The sequence below is a fragment of the Protopterus annectens genome, chromosome 5.part0 (genome assembly GCF_019279795.1).
Source record: "Protopterus annectens isolate FY-2018-M chromosome 5.part0, PAN1.0, whole genome shotgun sequence".
Classification (NCBI taxonomy): Eukaryota; Metazoa; Chordata; order Ceratodontiformes; family Protopteridae; genus Protopterus; species Protopterus annectens.
In genome coordinates, this window is record NC_056735.1 from 169,957,169 (window position 1) to 169,979,708 (window position 22,540).

Here is a 22,540-nt window from a genome sequence, read left to right on the forward strand (position 1 = left end):
CAATGCTAGAAGCCTAAATCTCAAAATGCACTCACTCAAGTCACTCCTAAAACTGGAGAACATCGACCTCTGTGCAGTAACAGAGACCTAGTTCAAGGCTCCAAAGAGCACCCCAGCACTACCAATCTACATTGCATATCACACCTTTTGGCCCCCAAATCTGGACCTAAGCCCTAAAGGAGGTGTGGACCGATGCCCAAAGGTGGTGGTGTATCCATCTTCATAAAGGATACACACACCTCCAGACTAGTTGCCCAGCATAATGCATCAGCAATACTACAGGTACAACTAACACTGGATAAAACTGCAATCCATGTTCTACCCTGATATAGATCCCCCACAATGTCCCAAGACTCCCACTCTGCATTCCTGAACACTCTGGAAAGAATTAAGGTTCAACCTAATACCATTATACTGGGAGACTTTAACTACCCTTCCATTAGCTGGGAAAATTGCTCCTGTTCCAACTCATTTGCCCAACGTTTTCTGGAATTCATTAATTCCAACATCCTGGCTCAACTCATTCTCATCCCTACCAGAGGTAGAAACATTCTCGACCTGGTCATTACAAACATGGGGGACCGATGCTATACACCAGTAATCAACTTCTCACTGGTTAGATCTGATCACAAATTAATCACAGTCAATATCCAAATCTCACCTTCAGCCCCCCTGAAGGAAACCACAGTGAAGAACTTCTCCAAAGCCAATTTCAAGCTTCTAAAGACAGAAGTGTCAAACTTCATGTCATCCATGCAAGTGGGGAATGGGTGTTTGGCTGCTTAATCATACACCAGGGTGCTGCATGAATATTTACACAGGTGTATGGATCAGGCCATACCAAACAGAACCAAGATCCTGTCCTCCAAAAAAAAAGGAAGCCAATCTGGTGGTCCCCTGCCATTAACAAACTCTACAACAGAAGAAAAAAACTGTTGCAGAAAAGGGTAAAGTCCCAAGACTGGAAAAATTCCCTTGTAAGTCTCAGCAAAAAACTGAAATCCCTCATCAAATCCTCCAAAGCTAGGTATGAAAACAAAATTACTACAGATGCTAAAGATAACCACAAGGCATTCTTTAGCTATGTCAAGAATCTGCATAACAATATGCAGATGTGCTCTGAGCTAGTGCAGAACGGCATCACTTATAGTGAACCAACAGATATTGCCAATATCTTGGCCAACAGGTTTAGTGCAAACTTTACACCCCTTCACCCCCTAAAGGGCCCATCCCAATACCCAAGGAATGCCAACTCCCTATTATCACAGCTGCACGGGTAGAAGCTGCACTATCCAAAGCCAAAAATACAGCTTCCATGAGACTTGATAATATACCTGGCTGTGTTTTACATGAATTACAAACTCTATGACACACCAACACTTTATTATAAAGCTTTCGGGTCTACACCCTTCATCAGTATAAAACAATTCCACTTATCCAACATTTAAAAGGGAGACACAATCAAATCACATGCTTCAGCCAACCTATCACACTAAACAATAATCAAGTGTTAAAGAGAAACATTAAATAAATAAATAAAACACCATAATGGAATATCAAAATTAGATGACACGTGCATTTCATAAATATGTACCTATATACCTATAGACCTATAGTCTCAGGTGGTGGTTGGATAACAGAACCTATTTCTAAATATCTATAAACGGTATTAGGAAAATACTTGGAAAGATGCCCTACTGTATTGAAGGATACTAATGATTTTTTAAGTAACTTATATAATTGGCAATTGAATTGTGCACAAAAGAGGTCTATAATGGTATTCGTGGATATTACTTTGTATTTACTGTTATACCTAATATCTATGGACTCAATGCTATTCATGATTTTTTAAATAATGAAGTGAAAATGTATGGAAGAGAAACTGAAAATATTTGCACTCTTCTTGAAACAGTATTAATAATCTCTTTATATTTGATGAGGAGCCATACTTGCAGCTTACGGGCGTAGCAATGGGTACTTTATGAGTGGGAGAAAAGTGTGATATTAAGTAAGGTGAATCAATTGAATGAAAAAGTGATGTTCTATAAGAGGTTTGTGGACGATTGCTTTATGATATGGAGTGGCTCCTTGATGGATTTAGATATCTATGTGCAGTATCTTAATGAATCTACAAAATTTTTAAAGTTCAAGATGGAGGCATCAGATTATAGTATAAATTATTTAGATGTACATTTGTTTAAAAATGGGGATATATTGGAGTCCATGGTATACAGGAAAGAGGTAGATGCTTTGAGATATATAAATAGAGGTAGCATGCATGCTCCACATACATTTAAAGGAATTTTGAAGGCACAATTAATAAGAATGAGTAAATTGAATACTGTGGAAAGTACCTTTAGGGAACAAGTTAGAACTATGATTCATGAGTTTGAAAGAAGTGGCTATTCAAGACAAATTATAGATACAGTTTATGAGGAAGTAATAAAAGGAAGGGAAAGTAAGTATAGACCAATTTTGAATGGGGGCCTGGAGAGACATGGAGAACATGTGCGCAGGGATGATAAAATAGTGAGATATCTTACTACGTATAATTTGAACACATGAAATGTGTGTAATATAATAGAGAAAAATTGGCCTATTTTATTAGCTATGCCCGAGGTGAGGTCCATAGTAGGAGATAAGCCAAGATATGCTTATAGGAACTCGGAAACATTGAAGCAAAAACTTTGTTATAAGGACTTTCGAGTAAAAAATAAATGTATAAGGAAGGTAATAGGAACAAGGGAATGTTATAATTGTTCTTGTTGCAATGATTTATATGAAGGTGACAATATATTTGTGCACCCTATAAGTGGAGAAGTTTTTGCTCTAGAAACTTTAACAACTTGTAATGAGGCACAAGTGGTCTATCTAGCTACATCTATATCTTGTACATCATTTGATGTGGGTAAAACCACTAGAAAATTAAGAGAGAGGATTGTAGAGCATAAATCTGATATAAGAAGAAAAATATTAACAAATGCATTAAGTAAGCATATTATGGACAAGTGTGAAAAGCATAGCTTTAGGTTTAGGGTAGTAAGTACAGTGGAAATGGGCATAAGGAGAGGTGATATGAATAATATGTTAGAATTAAAAGAGTTTGAGTGGATTATTAGGCTTCAGGCTGATGCGAATCCTGGTTTGAATGGTGCTGTTAGCTTAAAACCTGTATTAATGAAAAAGCGAAGGGAGAAATTGTAAAAAAATTTTTATATATATGTTGCTATTTAAGTAAAATGTGGTTTTAAGTGAAGATTTTATATTTTATATAAGTTTATGTATGTATATACGTGCACACGTTTAAATACGTGTGTGTGTGTTTATATATACATATATATACATATATATATATATATATATATATGGTTCTAGGTCATAAGATCGACAACCACATTCACCGCCAACAAAAACATCGGCACCACATTATCGACAAACCATAAACACGACACCTCACATGCCCGACAAACAAGTAACCGACGGTCCACAAACACGAAACCCCACACACTGCACACACCACAATAACAACAATCAACTAACAAAACACATCCCCTTATCCAAAAACCACACACAGAACACAAGCACACCAAAATCCTCACAAACCCACACTAAACCTCACACACACAACTACGTCCAACCCTAACCCAAACCCTTACCCTAAGGTCCGTCAATATCGCACACTCAGCTAACCCGCGCCCTAACCCTAACTCACTTAACCCACCCCTAACCCAAAAATACCACTACCGCACACTTACATAACCCGCGCCCTAACCCTAACTCACTTAACCCGCCCCTAACCCAAAAAACTGCCACTACCGCTCACTTACCTAACCCGCGCCCTAGCCCTAGCTCACTTAACCCGCCCCTAACCCAAAAAATACTACTACCGCACACTTACCCAACCCGTGCCCTAACCCTAACTCACTTAACCCACCCCTATCCCCACAGACTGTCACTATCCACACTTACCTTAGTCGCACCCTAACGTCCGTCACCACCGCATACTCACACAGCCTTCTTTCCAACTCACTATCCCTGGCGTCGGCATGTTCATCCGTAGCGTCGGTCTTCCGAGTGTCGATCATCTGGCGCCCGCTAATGCGTTGTCGGTTATCTCAGCTGTCGATCTTCTAACCTACACCCATATATATATATATATATATATATATATATATATATATATATATATATATATATATATATATATATATGTGTGTGTGTATTTTGTATTATTTTTTGTATATAATTGTTTATGGTATATTTTATATAGGTACATATTTATGAAATACATGTGTCATCTAATTTTGATATTCTATTATGGTGTTTTATTTATTTATTTAATGTTTCTCTTTAAGACTTGATTATTGTTTAGTGTGATAGGTTGGCTGAAGCATGTGATTCGATTGCGTCTCCCTTTTAAATGTTGGATAAGTGGAATTATTTTATACTGATGAAGGGTATAAAACATACCCTATGTTTCGGAATAGACGAATAGACCCGAAAGCTTTATAATAAAGTGTTGGTGTGTCATAGAGTTTGTTGTTCGATATATTTTGAGCAGTAACACCAGTGTAAACTTTGTTTTACATGAATTACAAAGGAAACTGGCACCACACCTGAGAGGCTTGTTCAACCACAGCCTCACTTCAGGCTTTGCTCCCATCAAATGGCACACTGCTACAGTCATTCCACTCCACAAAGGGGGAGTGAGTACTGTCCCTGGAAACTACTGCCCCATCAGCCTGATGAACCTGATCTGTAAGGCCATGGAGTGCATCATTATGGACCTCATAAACAGGGATATAGGGAACCTTCAAACCCTGGACCTCTCACAGTTTGGGTTTTTGAAGGGCAGATCATGTTTGTTCAACTTGATAACCTTCTTTGAATCTTTTTCCAGAGTGGCTGATGAAGGCAAGGTTGTCCATACAGCCTACCTCAATCTAGACAAAGCCTTTGACACCATCCCCCACTCAGGGATCATTGACAGACTCACTAACCTAGGCATAAACCCCTACGTCATAAGATGGGTTGCCAACTGGCTCATGGACAGAACCCACACAGTGAAAGTAGCAGACTCTAAATCCAAGTACGGGGCAGTTACAAGTGGAGTCCCACAGGATCTGTCCTGGGTCCTCTCCTGTTTGGTATCTACTTCTCTGAAGTTCAGGCCAACACCACGGGACTCTGGCTAACCAAATTTGCAGATGACGGCAAACTGGGAGCTATTACTGACTCTCAAGCTGATGTAGACATGCTACAAAAAGGCCTCACAGACACCAATGACTGGTGCCAGAACCATGGTCTTAAGCTCAATGCTAAAAAGTGCATTGTTATCCCCTTTGGGAAAAACATGGTGCCCATGAACTACCATATTGATAGTAGCCCAATCAACTCCCAAAGTGTGATAAGAGATCTACAGACACAGGTAGATAGCAACATTCCTTCGACAACCATGTTGCCACTGTACTTAGAAAATCCTTCTATGTGGCACACTTCCTTACAAAAGGTTTCTCATCCAGGAAGAAAGAAGTCATAATCCTTCTCTACTCATCCTTCATTAGACCCATTATTGAGTACAATGGCCCATTTGGCATGTACCTCACTAGACACCTACAACAACTGGAGAGGTCACAAAAATTCCTCACAAAGAGGATCCTAGGACTCAAACACATACCCTATACAGACAGACTCAAAAAACTCCAGCTTTACTCTGTCTCATATCACTTACTAAGAGGCAATCTCTGCTTGGCATACAAAGTCATGTCTGACCCAGTGTTGCTAGACATGCTTCATCTGAAAAAGTCTCAATCCCTCCACACCACATGCTCCAAAGATCTCAACCTCATCACCACAATAAACAGAACCTGCTGGAGGAACAGGTTCTTAACCCAGAGACTTCCCATACTCTGGAATAGACTCCCCATTCGTGTCAAGCAGAGCAGTTTACTAGCCCTCTTCAAGAAAAATCTTGACGAGTGGATGGGTAACAGGAAATTCACCCCAGGGGTCACTTCAACAGCCTTGCTTGATAGGGGCACAGGAAAACAATGTCCGGCAACAGGATGACTGGTAATATTCTTGGGCTAGGCTTGTGTTGGCTCTAGGGCCATTAACCTAGTACTCACCTATGAACCTATGTAATCCTACCAGCAGAAGGTGTTGATTCTGACAAAACTGTGGCAGAAGGGCAAAATACTAAAAGTGGGAGACATCAGAGTGCTTATGGAGAATGATTACTCATTGTACACCAAACAGAAGAGGAGCAAATTTATTCCACTATACAAGGAATATTGAGATGCAGGTCTGAGATTCAAACTGCTGTATCCAGCTGTCTTCAAGGTATTCTTTCCTCGAGGGACAAAATCATTTTTTTGATGAAGTACATGCTAAGGAAGAAATACAAAAGTTTGTCCAACAAAAAGTAAGTTGTGAAACAGAAGGAAATTCTGCTTCTTATTCTTCTGGTAATAAAGACCACAGAGGGACTGTACCTGTGAAACCTTTTCAAGATTTTCAATGGAAACTGTTGAAGAGAAGGAAGGGAGCATGACAGTTGACTAGATGAAATGAGGTTACATTGGAAATGAAGCAGAGACAGAGATGAACAGTAATAAAACCAGTAACTTAACATGGGATTATAATGCAATACTTATATTTGTGAAATATGACAGAACAAGAACATCTGGAAACATTGGACTTTTTGTTGTGAAGAACTCTAAAGCATATGTCCTACTTCATGTCAGTAATGTTCGGAATAGTGCTTTGGGGGTGAGGAGAGATGAAGTTAACTGTAAGTAAATATTTTTTCTTAAATAGTACCAATTTTATGGCATGTGGTTTTCTTTACATGCTATAAAGTAATTTTTTCAGTTATTTGTAAGTGTATTGGGGGTTGTATACATGTGTTGCTGTTCTTTTTTATTTTCTTTCTCCCTTCTCTCTTTCTTCTTGTTCAATTTTAGGAATTGTAGGCAATGCAATGTAAAAAAAAGCCTGGTTAAAAAGCATAATAAAAGAAAAAAAATAATGTGCTTATTGCTCATTCTTGCATGGGAGAATGACTGATTAAAGACCTTAGATTGATTTAGTAACAGGTTTTAAGAGAGAGCAAGTAAATAAATAAGAACATTGAATATTATGAGGATTTTTTTCTAGCAAATACATATATGCTCAGTAACAATTCTGCAGCTGGTCTTCATGTTTCCATGGAAACCATCTGATAACGAGAAACTGACTACCTAGTTCTTATGTCTCCATGGAGGCAATCTGATAAAGAGAAATTGGCAACAGTCTTGAGGAGAGTGATTGGCTGGGGGGAAGAAAAGAGAAATTGACTAGGAGATACTGGTCTCTGAAAGCATTCACGGGTTTCCCCAAGGTAGATAATGTTATCTGAAAGCATTCAGGGACTTTTCCAATGTAGTTAATGCTCTCTAAAAACATTCAGGTGTTTTCCCAGCTGGAAGAGCTATAAATATAAAAATAAGACAAAACCAATCAGCACTTAGTAGAAGCATAGGCTGCACCATACTTCTTAGCATGGATAACCTTTCTTTTAGGTTAACTCAAGTCTATCAGTGTGGCTGTCAGTTTGGGACTTTTGTCCCTATTAGGAGGGTGAAACTTCAATATTTGAAAGTGTGCATAGTTTTGGGTGGTAATATTGTGTTGATAGGTTGGGTACTGGGGCTGTGCTTGTTTTTTGTTTGTTTTTTTTTTGAGGGCTTTCAATAAAACAAAAAGTTTGATAAGATGTGACATAGGCTCAAATGGATATAACAAGAACCAACAGTAAACGTTCAATGTACCAAACAGTGTATGCATGAAACACAAAAGCTGGAACTAGGCATTTAACAAAAAAAAGGTGTTATACATATAAGGTGGGAATAATAACTTTTTAATACAAAGATGCTTTCTTTAATGTCTTTAAATGTAAATGGCCTCACAGATAAATACAAACAAGAAAGAGTAGTGAACTATATTAAAAATGTAGAGTGCAAATAGTTATGTTACAGGAGACACACTTAGAAGAACTGAACACGTGAATTTGATAAAGAAAGGTTTTCAGGGAGGTTATTCAGCAGAATACCTAAGACAAAGGAAAAGAGGAGTACGTATATTAATTACAAAAGGAGCTCCAATAGTGATAGAAGAAGAAGATCATAATGGCAGATTTGTAGTGCTAAGGGGCTACGGGAAAGGGAGGAGGATTACACTGGCATGTCTTTATATTCCACCTAAAACTGCTATAACGGAGCTTAAGAAAATTCTGGGAGAAATAATCAGTTTTCAGCAAGGAATATTACTTATAGGTGGGGACTGGAATTTGATTTGTAGCAGTGAATATGTGTCTGGGGAGCTCATAATGGAAAATATAACAAAGGAGGGTAAATTTTTGAAGAAATTTGTGAAAATATTTGGCATGGAAGATGTGAATTCAGTAATAGTTCAGAGTGAATTTACATATTATTCCCCAAGATATAAAAACTGGGCTAGGCTAGACAAAATTTACATGTCACAGGAACATATGCATTTAATTTTCAAGATCTTGATACTCACCTGATAACTATTTCAGATCATGTGTCAATAATAGCTAAAATAAAAGCACGGGGTAATGAAATAAAAATGAGACAGTGGCACTTTCCCACCTATCTGTTAAAAAGAGAGGAATTTAAGGAATGGGTAGTCAAGATTGTTCAGGAGCTGTTAGAGTGGACAGAAATTTCTTCTGAAAATATAGTTAGGGAGTGGGATAAATTAAGGCGGAGTTTAAAAATAGGGTGGAAATAAAAGAAAGGGAGCTATGGTTAAGCAATAACAAGAATTATTTAGAGGAACTGGCAGATGTTAAAGTATTGCAGAATAGGGGGAATCTCACAGAACAAGAAGATGATCAACTGCTGAATGATAGGCAGAAAATAAGGGAGTACATCTATAATATGCCCGTGCTTAGAAGGATTGCTGTTAAACAACTGTTTTTTAATAATAATAATACTAGACCACAAAAACTTTTAGCACGACTCAGACAACAGAAAGCAGAAAAGGCTGTCCCCAAACTTAGGGAGCCTATAACAAGGAAGGTAACAAGAGATCCTGTACAGATAGTAGAAATATTTTGGAAATTCTATGAGAGTCTCTATAAAGCAGAGAAATGTGGAAATTGAGAAAAGATACAAATGCAAATGTTTATAGAAGAATTAAATATGCCAAAGTTAGAGGTAGATGAGGCTCAATTACTAATGGTTAGGATAGGAGGAGATGAGATAAAAATTGTGATGTATAACCAATCTATAGGAAAGACCTCAGGAATAGATGGTATTCCTGTGGATGTTTAGAAGCTAGGAGGAAAAAACTGATAAAGATCTGAAAGGTTTTATTTAACAGCATCTTATGAGGAGAAGTACCACTGTCCTGGAAGAAAGCAGTGGTAAATGTAATACTTAATGAGGGTAAAGATCCATCAGATCCAGTTTCATGCATGCCCATTTCAATACTAAACCATGATTATTAAGTGTTCATGTCTATAATGGCTAAAAGAATAACATAAGTAATACCAAACCTGACAGATATGGATCAGTGTGGTTTTGTGCAGGGGGAGGCAAACATTTGACAACATTAACAGAACACTTATGATCCAGAGGGAAGCAGAATGTAAGAAAATACCATTGTTATTGATGGGGAGAAAGCATTTGACAAAGTAAGCAGAGACTTTATGAGCAGGGTATTGGAAGCATTTGCATTTTCTGAAAAAAAATATGAAGTTGATTAGAAGGATATATGAGGGATTGGAGGCAAAAATTAAAGTGGATGGGGTCCTATCTGATCATTTCTGCTTCAACAGAGGAACCAGGCATGGGTGTCCTTTTTCCCCTTTATTATTTGCACTATATTTAGAACTATTGTCAAAGAAAATAAGTGACTCAGAAATTCAAGGATATAATTGGTATGGTAGTTAAGAAAAGTTGGCTTTATTTGCAGATGATGTTATTTTATACCTGACAAAACCAGAAAAAGGCATTACAGTGTTATGGAACATTTTGAGACATTTTCAGATGGTTTGGGGGCACAAATTAATTAATTAAACTAAAACAAAGGCTATAACAGTAAATTATGTACCCACACATGAACTGGTCCACGAATACCCATTTATAAGGGGACATGATAAAATGAAGTATTTAGGAGTAGGGATTAAAATGATTCTAGTGTGGCAGCTAAAGATATGTGGGAAGAGACTAAACAAAAGATAATACAAAAAAAACTGAGAAAATGGAAGCTTTGTTATATGGCTATGGATAGTAAGATGCAAGCAGTAAAAATGTGTTTAGTCCCTTTAGTCTTATACACAGATCAGGCATATTCTTAACAACCCCAGAGGAGAAGTTGTGTGTAGCAATTAATAAAGAGCTGAAAGACTTTATCTGGTAGCGGAAAACGGCAAGACTCAAGTGGGATAAGATGATTCTTCCAGTAGAACAGGGCAGATTGGACTTACTCAGTTTGAAGGGGTATCTCACAGCTACACAGTTAAGGCTCCTATACATAGCACAAGCAGAAAACTATAATTCAAAGAGGAAAGGGATGATGATGAAACAGGGGGGAAGCTCAAGAAACAAGGAGAGACTGGGATTTTGGATGCAGGCCTTTAAGGAGAATAACAATAATCATACAGAATATTATATCCATAAAGTAGCAGAATGTATTCTAAGAACTAAATCAACATGGGAATGAAGAAAGGTGATTCTGGCAATAGGAATGACTGCAATTAGGGATACAGACAATAGGCAAGAGGGGGCTGGAATTTATTGGAGAAAATGGGCAAGGAACCAAGGTACTGGGAGCAAATAACTAGAGAGAGAAAGATGATAGACTGTGAAGATGCCAAGAATTTATTTGTACTGCAAGTAAGAGATTGCCTTCCCTATCAGGGATTGATATCAAAGTATAGGCAAACAGAAAGAAATAGGGGGGGTTTAAATGAAAGGCCAGCACTGATGTTTTTAATAGAATCTAGAACAGAAGCTGCCATTAAAAAAGAAATAATTAGTAGAGCATATAGAATATTGCATGATAACTATAAGAATCAATCAGTGGAGGTTAGAAAGGATTGGGAAGAGAGACTGGATAAGCAATTCACAAATGGGAGGATATTTGTATGTCTCCCAAATACACAACAAAATCTAGAAGATTTAGGATTTTTGCCTAGAAATATTTACGTAGATATTTTTATACCCCAAGTAGACTCCAGAGAATTTTTCCTCAGGCAGACATCAAATGTTGGAGGTGTGAAGGGGAAGAAAGAGATAATTGGGAACATATTTTCTGAGAGTGTGGTAATTTGGTGGACTTTAGGGATTCCCTGCGGGATGCACTGTCAGAGATGCTAGATGGGCAGATTGGTCTGACAAGGAAGATGATTTTTCTGAGCTATGATACAGAATCAGAATTGCCTAGACATGGCAAGGCCTTGCTGTGTCTAAATGGTGGCTGCTAAAAAAGCAATTACTACAAGATGGAAACGAAAATCTAAACCAAGTATACTGGAAGCGACTATAGTAACAGAGATAAAACAACTGGAATTGAGATCTTTAGAAAAGGGTAGGAGCAAACTACATAGGACAAATGGGAATTGTGGGAACAATACATACAAGGGAGGAATGAGGTTTAAAAGGTCGCATGACTTAAACGAGCTATGTAATGTTTGAGTGAGAAAGATTGGGTAGATTATAAGTGATGTATAATGTTTGCAACTTGGAGTGTGTCAGTATGGTTTGTGATATAAAATGCTTACAACTAGGATTGTATTGGTGTGGTTTGTTTTCATTTATATAAATGTATGATTGCCTATGTAGTAAGTGATGGCTTAATAATGATGTGTCTTGTTTTAAAAAAGGCAGTAACTGAATAATTTATGTAATATTACTTAGGTTATATGATATATAGCAATTTACGTGAAGTATAATGTTTGTTATGTTAATATATGAAGTATAATTTTGTAATGTTAATATAGTTTGATTACTTTTATGAGAATGTAAATTTGCCTATGTGACAAGTAATAATTAATAAAGGTGTTTGAAAAAAAAATGAATGGATGTTGAATAGAGAGGCCCTTCCAGACATAGTCCATACATGGGGTATCCCTCAAATCAACCTATTTGTCTCCACTCACAACAAACAGATCAAGCTGCTTTGTTCCAGGATTCCTTGTCCCCAGGGTGGGAGGATGGATGCCATTTAATCTTGCTAGTGACTTCCTTTTGGCCTAGACAGTGTTGGTTCCTCCCCCTTCTTCATCATCTAGCTAAGGGTCATCACTGCAAGTAACCCCACAAAGTGGACTTACTCACACAAAAAAGGGTTCTTTGCTTCACCCTAACCTGCTATCACACAACCCTGACATTGTGGATGATAGAATTCTAATTTCTTTCAGACACCAATTTTCTGAGGACATGCTCCGGGTTCCCCAGGATGTAGACAAACCTACCACAAGAAGATCTTATATATCCAAATAGAAAACAAATTATTTTTTGTGTCACAAAAGTAGAGAAACTCCCATACAAACTGGGATTCACACTATACTTTCCTTCTATGTGAGCTCTTAAGAGTTGGTCTAGCCTAGCCCTCTGTCAATGCTCAGTTATTAACAATTTCTGCATGTATACCATTTGATCCTCCCCTACTTTCTAGAATTGAGGTAAAGCAGTTCCTCAAATGTGTCCTTCATTTGAACCTGCCTAGTAGGGCTATTCCTTTTCCTTGGGACCTAAATTTTCTCTTAGAAAAACTTGCAAAGCAGACGTTTGGACCAGCAGCATCTGCTTCTCTAGTGTTTTCTACATAGAAAACCATTCTACTAGTAGCCCTTACTTCTGCGAGGAAGGTTTCTGAGCTTTAAGCCCTAAAGGCTTCTCCTCCCATACTTATTTTCCATAAGGATAGGGTGTCCCTTAGAGTCAATCCTTGTTTCATGCCTAAAGTAGTTGTTATCTTTCAACCACGCTATTAACCTACATACTTTCTTTCCAAACCATCAAAATAAGGGTGAAAGACTTCTACACTCCTGGATGTGCAGAAATAGCTTTGAGTCTATTCAAATAAGACTAAAGACATTAGGAAGACAGATTGGCTCTTTGTTTTCTTTCAGGAGAATAAGTCAGGTAATCCTATCTCCAAGCAAATAATTGCCAACTGGATATCTAACTCCATTTTCTTTTGTTATTCTCACCATGGTAAATCCTTGTCCTGTCCAGTAAAGGTCCATTCCATTAGAGCAGTTTCTTCCTCTTGAGTCTTTTACAGAGGGAATTGATTGCATGATTATTTTAGAAGCAGACACTTACTCATTTGTTCACACTTTCACAAAACACTACAGGGTTAGATACTTTTTCTAGATGCAGAGCTTTTTTTTTTGCTAGATTTGTGCTATCTGGACAGATCGACAACTCCCTTGTTCCTGATCTATCCACCTTTCCTAATTGATAAGCTTTGGGAAACACCCAATAGTATTGGAATACTGCAACAATGATCTAAAGAAGGATATAGTACAGCTGTGTAACAACCTCCCATAACAGTAGGTGCCCTGCTGGTTACAGCATTACTTCCCACCCTTGTTTTTGTCTTTCGGCTTTTCCCGGTTAGGGGTCTCCACAGTGGAACTCCGGTCCGCTAATGATTGGCAGTAGATTTTTAACGAATGCCAAGGTGCCAGCTCGACATTCAACCTTCAACGAAGGCACGCCAATTTACGCATGTCTTTTGAACGCCCACACAACCGCAGGGAGGACATGCAGACTCCACTCACCCTGCCTCCCCATTTTTTTCCTAGTATTTACATATGCAGTCTTCTGGACCGAGGGAAACTATCCATGCTTCCCTCCTGTTAGCTGACCTTATTTCTTTGACAGTTCTTTCCTCAGATGTCTCTAGGTATCCAGGCTAGATAGTATAAGGACCTTATGCTCATGTATCTGCTTATGTACCCTAACACCTACTGATTTAAGTCATACTGTATGGACGCTTTTTTTAGGTATGGTAACATGGTCTAACTTCAGGTTACTTCAGCAAGATAGCCCAATATTACTGGAATACAGCAACAGCATTCAGTTGGACATCTGCTTTTATGGCAGGTTCTTAACAGCTGTGCTTTCTGAAGCTAGCAGTTTACAGATGAGGTATTTAACATTCTTCAAAATCTCCTTCTTTCATCTGCTTTAACTTGGCATGCATTCACATTGTTGACTTTTATACATTAAACTATATGTGATACCCAGGTGGAACAGTAGCACCTTTTTACCCCTGGTGATACCCCTTCCAGTGCATTGTACCATTACTGTAACCTTAAGCAATGTTTTATGTGATCTGTCATCTACTAAGCATGATTAAAATTTAATCTATTTCTCGCTTGATATTAGCATTTTACAGAAGATCATTGGATAACAGGAAAAATAATGTTTGAAATACCGTTGCGAGTACATATGGACACTTGAAAGAAAAAGTCATTAAAATTACTCTAGGTAAACAGTAGGTTCCTAACACATATAATTACAAGAAATAACTGATGGGATATTCACGCTCAGGATTATGAAAACAAACAGTAATGAGAATAAAAAAAGAATAGCAGATACTATGATATCAGAAAAATAAAAGCAGATACTGTGATATCAGGTAACTTCTGATTACCGAGACTTGTAACAGAATGTTAGCAATTCAATAGTATTGCAGAGAAATGTTTGCTGTAATCAAAGCTAGGGAACAAAATAATCCCATAGAAGTCAGACATGGTGGAAGGTTGTTTGTATGTGAGTGGTGGCAAACATAGGTGGACAGAAAGTGATTCACCTGGCTGAGAGCAGAAACACAGTAATAAACAGTTTGACTTTTAAATGTACTGCAGGGGTAACATAATTTCAGAATCACAGGCAAAATAACAGAGCAAGCAGTAACTTAAAGCTAGAAAATAGCTGGACTGGACTGTGGAGATTTTTGAGTGGAAGTGTATTATTACAAGCTGAACAAACTGCAGGGTTTTACATATTCTCCCTACATCAACATAGATTTCCTTAAGGCATTCTGATTTCTTTCTATCTGCCAAAACATGACGCTTACTGACTACTCTAAATTTTCCAGGCATGTAATTCTTACTGTTGCCCCTTTGACCTAAGATGTGGCTGAAAAAGATATCCATGTCCACTTACCAGGCTTTTTGTAGTGTCAATGGCTCAACAAGAAGCATACCTGCCTTTGATGCAGGTTGACCAGAATGCTGCGGGTTCTATGTCCACCCCAGGTGATTAGATTCATTTCCGTAGGACAGATCCTGCAAGGCAGTATAAAGGGTGCTGCCCTCCTGAGTGTGCTGTCCTTTGAGTAATTCATTAAACCAAGGTCTCATCTCCTGAGGTGGTGGTAGCTCAAATGATGTAAAGGATGCTATGACACTTACCAGTAAGAGTAGAGGAAACTCCCCAGTACCTTCCCCATATTTTCCATAATCAGTATAAATACTAACCCAGGTATTCCCTGAAAAGGGGCTACTAGCCCAATGGGACTTCTGTGGTCAACAAGGGATAAACAATTAAATAAAGTAAATAAAATACACTTTCAAAAATAGTTATAAGTGAGGTGATGTGTGAACAATGTCATTTCTAAGAAGAGGCCTGAGATGACTACTATTATTATTGTTGAACATTCTAGAGAAATTCACTGGTTTTATGTGCTATTGTAGAAACACATTGACAGAAAAAAGGCATGAAAATTAACAGGTAAGGAACTCTAACCATGCAGAGCAAGTATGAGAGATGGTTGGAAGCTAATGATGAAAGAAAGGGATAACATGAGAATGTCTAATGGAAGTTAAAAATTATTCATGCCTTAATCTTCCCACAAACATTAAATGCAGCTCCCTTGACTAATTTGTCCAGTAGTTCCTGGTATATGGGGACACTGGACATGGAAAATAAGAGCTTAGAACTGTGAGAAGTCAAAAAAGTTTAACAGGTTTCATGTTTCAGAATGAGCCTGCTTCTTAACAACATGATCTGCCTGGTATCGTCTGCAGGACCTCCTAAGGACATTGGAGAGTGTAAAGCACTAACTTATAAAGATGCTTTTTTAAATGTATCTACAATTTAGTATCCAAGGTAGAGCACTGATCCTCCTAGACCATTTTTAGGCTCAGCATGGCAGATATATAACCAAAGAAATAATACATTTTATTCAGTATCACTGCAACGGTGGTTGTATAAGAGCAAGCATGCAGAGAAGTATGTCAGGATAACGTGTAGCATAAATTAAACACAATCATAAGTGGGTGTGATATAAGAACTCATTCAGCAAATTGGCAAGAGTATCTGTACACTGCAATACTATCATCCATTATAATATTTCTATGCAGAATTTCTATGCATAGATGAATTTTGGCAACTCCAGGTAGAAATCTTGGAACACAAGAAATAAAAAAGAAAATAACAAGTGGCTCAACATGGGTGGAGAAACTTTATGCAGGTAAATATGAAAGCCAGTGGGTTGAGTACTTATGGAAAAAAATGACATAGGCTATTGGAAATACCATTTTGGTATAATAAAAACAGTCTTGACAACTATCTGGAAAATGAATTATGAAGAATATTGAATGCTCGCATGAAGTAATTTTAAAATGTTATAATAGCTCACAAGACGGAGACCTTGATGAATGTTATACTGGGGCTAGTATCTATAACGTGCTTGTGCATATAAATAGGATAATATACCAGAATGGTTGTGACAAAAAAGACTGTGCTGTAAAAAATAACGTGTGCCTTGGCATAACTGAGTTGTACAAAAGATTTGAATTTCCAATTTCACTAGCAAGGAAAGTATTGGATATTCAGAATGAAGTATACATTTATCATTTTCTTTAACAAGAGATCATTTTATGAATTAAGTCAAGATTTTGGTAGAGACTATTAACAATAAGTTCAGACACAATGTCCACAAAGATAGTGAATGGAAATCTTTGAAGGGTATAATTTAGAATAAATCACAAGGTTGGAGACCAGAGGCAGCAAATCTTCTATCAGGTAATGAGTATTCTGCTGATAGAAACTCAAAATGTTGAAAGTAAGCTAGATGCATGTGTATTTTATTTATTTATTTATTTATGTTAACCTGGTAAGTAGGGTAGTCCAAGCAGCCTTTTCAGCAGTGATGCAGCTTGCAGAATAGTAAAAGTAGAAATTACTAGAAAACCAAAATTATACAGCATCGCAGTGAAAAAATTACATATTGTGACATAAAATTGCATATATGATAGTATTTACAAGAACATTCATTTCTACTTAAAAATATGTACAATATAAATATTTTCTTTATGACAGAAATTCATATGTTACCTATTTGCAAAAATGGCTCACTACCCTCCTGTTAAATAAAGGAAAGGTCGTAGTTACCATTATCCCAGAAACAACTAAAGTTGTTTTCATTAATAAGGTAGAAACGTAGTGCTTTTCTAAATTCAACAAGTTTAGTTTGGTTTCCAGTCTCTTATAGTAAGTGATTCCCAAGTTTCAGGTAAAAGAAGACTTTTTCACCAATTGTACTTTTAAATTTAGGCCTAATGAGCATAAAGCTGTTGCCCTGGCAATGCCTTAGGGATATGACTGCTCTCCAAAAGAGTTTAGCTCTTAATGGTGGACAGTAACCTAAAGTTAAATGTTTGAAGAGAAGCAGCTCAAGAGATATAAAGCCCTGGCATTAATTGGAAATTTGTGCATCCTAATAATGAGATTACAAACATGAGTATTCACCAACTACAAATTAAAAACAAATTTCCCATCCCAAATTTTAGTTAGTGCAACCTAGTGGAGAAGACAGTGCATTTTGCTTTGTGAAAGCACAAAACCTTGTTCAGGGAAACATATGTTATTTGCTAGAGAGTTCATTCCCATTAATAAGGTAGCCTAGATTCATAATTTTCTTTCTGTGCATTGATAGCTGTCCCATTTCCCATCCAAGAGTTATTGCAGAAGTTTTTACATTTGCTTAAAAGAAATAGTTCTTGGAGAACTTAACCTTTCCTTTTTCCTCAGGAGGTGATCCCTAAGAGTCTAAGGAATTTGTAGTATCCACCGTAATCCTATCACAAAATGACTAGCTTACCAAGTCCTTCAAAGAGTCAAAAGTCCGTCATCTATTTTCCTTCCAAGTCTCCTGATCTTGGTTAATTCTCAGTGGAGATATATAAAAATATTTACTTTACCCTCTTGCTAAGCATCTGCACAGTTTGTTTGCTTACCTGGTCATGGATAAACAGCTTTATCAACATCACCTTGAAGTAATATTTCTCCACCTGAGAAAAAAATGGAAGGTTTTAATTTCACTAGGATATTGCAGACTAATACAATTTATAAACTTTGTGGCAAAAATTCTTAACAATTCTCTTGCCATAAGAATGACTCCGGTATTGTACAACCTAGTCAGCAATGGATTAGTCTGCTTTATGAGGAATGTAGCTCCTCGGACCATGTAAGAATTTTTCTAAATGTCTTCTTGGTGTCCATTTGCCTAGCTTGTATCACCTGGAATACTTCTGTTAAGTGAAATATGGACATAATACCAATCAACCTGGCAAACACGAACTAAAGATTGCTACAGTAAGTATGGGTTCACTGATGGGCTGCAGCTTGGAAGTGGATGACAGGATGCTAAGGAGGAAGCTGGACATTCTATGTATCCGGAAGACAAGATGGAAGGGTGGTGCAGCAAAGCCATTTGGCTTGGGATCTACAGTCTACTACTCATGAGGAGGACAGGCTAGAAATGGTGTGGGAGAGGCTTCAGAAGACAGTGAGGGATGTCATCAGAATTAATGATATATATATATATATATATATATATATATATATATATATATATATATATATATATATGGGTTTCCTTTAAATCATCGAATGTTCAGAACATCGAAGTTCTGATCATCAAGACCAGAACATCGGTGTTCACAACATCGACGGTTTAAAGTGGAAGTGCCAGGTAAGTGAGATTGTGGAATGTTGGGTGTGTATGCAGGGCAGCAAGGTGCCTTGCATGTTGTGTGTGTGCCATCTGAGTGTTGGCATTGCAGGTAGGGTACGGGAAATCTCCTGTTTAGCGCTACTGCATATAGTGGTAAATGGGAGATTTCCCTTACCCCACTGTAGTGCGATCTCGGAGTTGGAATATTAAAGTAGGAGGGATGTGGGGGGTGCAGGGGTGCGAAGCATAACATAGTGTTTGTGATTTTTTTTTTTTTTTTTATGGTTCATTTTAAATTTTCTATGTTCTGAATATTGATGTTCTGGTCTCGATGATCAGAACGTCTATGTTCTGAACATTCAATGATTCAAAGTGAATCTATATATATATATATATATATATATATATATATATATATATATATATATATATGGGATCTGTACGGATCACCAAATGGCAACATAACCAAAACAGATTCGGCCAGGCATACTTGCACCCGTTCAATAGTCCTAGATCCATATATATATATATATATATATGTTTGTGGCAATCAGACTTCAGTGTAAGGTCAGGGCACTATTCATAACTTCAGCCTATGCCCCACAGCAGGGTTGTGACATTAAGGAAAAGAGTGCATTCAGGGAGCTGCTGCAAGGCCTACTAGATAAAGCAGGAGAACATGCATTTGTGTTGTCATATAAATGTATGATTGCCTATGTCATAATAAAATGTTTCTTGTTTAAAAAAAACATGCATTTCTGTTGATAATGGGGGAACCTAAATGCATATAACATAACAGAGAAAGGATATGAGAACATGGATGAGGCAACACCAAAGACCATTCTAGACTTTTGTCTGGCAAATGGCTTGATGGTGGCCAACACATGGCTCAACAAGAGAGACAGTCACAAGGTCACATATAAGAGTGGCCAACATGCAACTCAGGCAGACTTCCTCCTAGTAAGGGAAGAGATACGGGGAAGAATCAGTGATCGCAAGGTCATCTCAGTGAAACATTGGCCCACAGCATAAACCACTGGTTGCCACAGTTAGCTGCAGGAAGTGGTTAGAGAAGGCTCTAAGGTCAACAGATACTAGGCTGAAGACCTTGAAGATGATAGGAGAAAAGAATGACAGTGCCTCAAAACAGCATGTGTGTGAACTATAGAACTGATATGTGGCCAAGCCAGGTATGGGAATAAGATACATAATGAAAATCAGTGGTGCAGATACTCAAAGAGGATGTGCAGGAAAAAATGGGAGATAGAAAAAGACATGCCAGCCAAAAAGGAATACTGACTGGCTAAAGAAGAGGCTAAGAGAGCAGTTGAAATAGTAAAGAACAAGGCATCAAAGGCACTCTGCCAGCTTCTAGAAAGTGACTGAATGGATGACACAAAGAAGTCTATCAAGTTGCAAGGCAAAGGAAGCAAGATAAGGGATTCTAGCAACAATTTTCTCACCAGTCCACAGGATATCAAAGGTAGATGGAAGTAATACTAACTGCAGCTTCTGAATGAAGAAAACCACACAAAAGCTGCACTACCCCAGACACAGCTTATGACGAAAGAAGAAGAGGAGCCCAGCCTAGAAGAAGTAAGAACAACACTTAGGAAATTTAAGTAAAGGAAAGCAGCAGGTTGAGCAGTATGGAAAGATAGGCATATCCCAGATGACGGAAGAACAAATATACTAGTGCTAGTGTACAACAAAAAGGGGACATTTACAACTGTGGGCCAGAAGTGAAGAGTACCTTTAATCCAGTGAAAATATGCAATACACTTTGTACTACTACATACAAAAAAAGAAATTTGACAGCCTGAAGTGTTTTGCAGCTTTTAAAGCTGGTTTAGTTTCTTGGTGCTGTCTGGTGGTGGCAGCTGTTTATACTTTAGTGTGAGACTAGAGTTTAACTGTGAAGAAAAGTGTTTAACAATTCCTCATTAAGCACAGTTCTTATGTCAAAAAGGTGCTTGACAGAGTTGTCCTTTTTTCCTGAATTCAAGTATAACTATGATAATTCATGCACTACAAAGTAATTAGCATAATCTGCACGGTAAATAATATAATATAGAAATATCTTATACTATTCTGTTCATAAATAAGAACAGGGTGATATTTCTTTCATATAGCCTTTGTTTCTCTGCAGTGTAACCATTTAATGTATTATTTGGCAAGTTACTGAGGCATACCTACCAGTCCAGTCTTATTTGACCTAATGCATTCCATAATGTTTTTTCTTCTTCATCTGGTTATCTGTTTTATTGAAAAATAACTTTATCTTGTGTGTTGTACACTATGGATGGTTTTATTTCTGAACTTCCAATGAAATATGTGTTCTGTCCAGTAATACTATAGTTAAAAAAATTAAAACAAAAAATAAATAAAAAATGTGCACTCTGTTGTTTAATGCCTGTATTTCTGGTTAAATCTGATTTCTTTCTCTTTTTCAGATCCAAGGAGCACACTCGATATACCACAAGAAGTTGTCAATACTACCATGCAACAGAATGTTACATTGTCTGTTAAGTTTTTGAGCAATGGGACTCCTACTATTGAATGGAAACATTTGTCAAAATGGGGAAGACAATGTATCATTGTTTGGAAACCTGGAATATTCAAGAACATTTCAGAAGGCTATAAGGATAGAATCAACAACTATGAAAATGGCTCAATACAACTCATAGACACCAAATTAAGTGACTCTGGGTATTATGACATCACAGTAACAGAAGATTCAGGATTTAGTAAGCATGGTGCTTTGATTCTGAATGTGTACGGTAAGAACTACTGACTTAAAATAATTTTCCAAATATATTTATTTAGCTGTTTACTTATATCAGCTTTTCTTTTCTTTTTTGTTCATTTAGAGGTTCTGTATGAAGATTTGCATTTTTCATTGATCATCACTGCTTTTCTTATAGCAGTACTTCTACTAATGTCTTTCTTTTGTTGGCTCTGCAATACATTTGTCGAGAAAATTAAACAAAGACAGATGTATAAAGGTATGACTTTTATTTATAAACATACTGATAACTTTTTCTGCACCAGTCTTAATAATGTGCTTTGTTCAGACTAAGAAATAGGAGAGAGAATGATACCAAAATTTTACTGATGCCCTATTTTTAAAGACAAATAACCGTTTGTTTTTTTTAATAACCTGTTTTCAGAAAATTTGTGCTGTTAAGTGGATTCATAACAGAACATTAAGTCTTGCTATACTGGGACACAGAATATTATAAAATAATAACAAAATACCAATGGTTATGAGCTGTTGATTAGTTATACTATTGTATTTAAACTGAAGGGTTTTTACTTGATTTCAGAGGATCTGATGAAGCGTACTTGATACGTGAAAACCCTTGTCCTATTTTATGGTTTATGTCAGCATTAAAAGAGATTTTTATTGCTGTGGCTGTCCTACTGGTATTTTGTTATTATATATGCTTATTTTCTAGTTGGGACACTTGGTTTTCATTGGTGATTTTGTTTCTAAAATATTATAAAATAAATGTCTAAATCTATAACATCATAAACTCAACGTGCCATA

At 37.2% G+C, this 22,540-nt stretch overlaps 1 protein-coding gene across 1 annotated transcript in view; it reads left to right on the plus strand.

The window, feature by feature from the left end:
- Nucleotides 1–22,540, plus strand: part of VSTM5 (V-set and transmembrane domain containing 5) — a 207,105-nt gene that overhangs the window by 161,062 nt on the left and 23,503 nt on the right. The window contains exons 2-3 of the mRNA XM_044072196.1: nucleotides 21,444–21,770; nucleotides 21,861–21,995. Of these exons, the coding sequence (XP_043928131.1) occupies nucleotides 21,444–21,770; nucleotides 21,861–21,995 (462 nt within the window). The remainder of the gene's footprint in view (nucleotides 1–21,443; nucleotides 21,771–21,860; nucleotides 21,996–22,540) is intronic.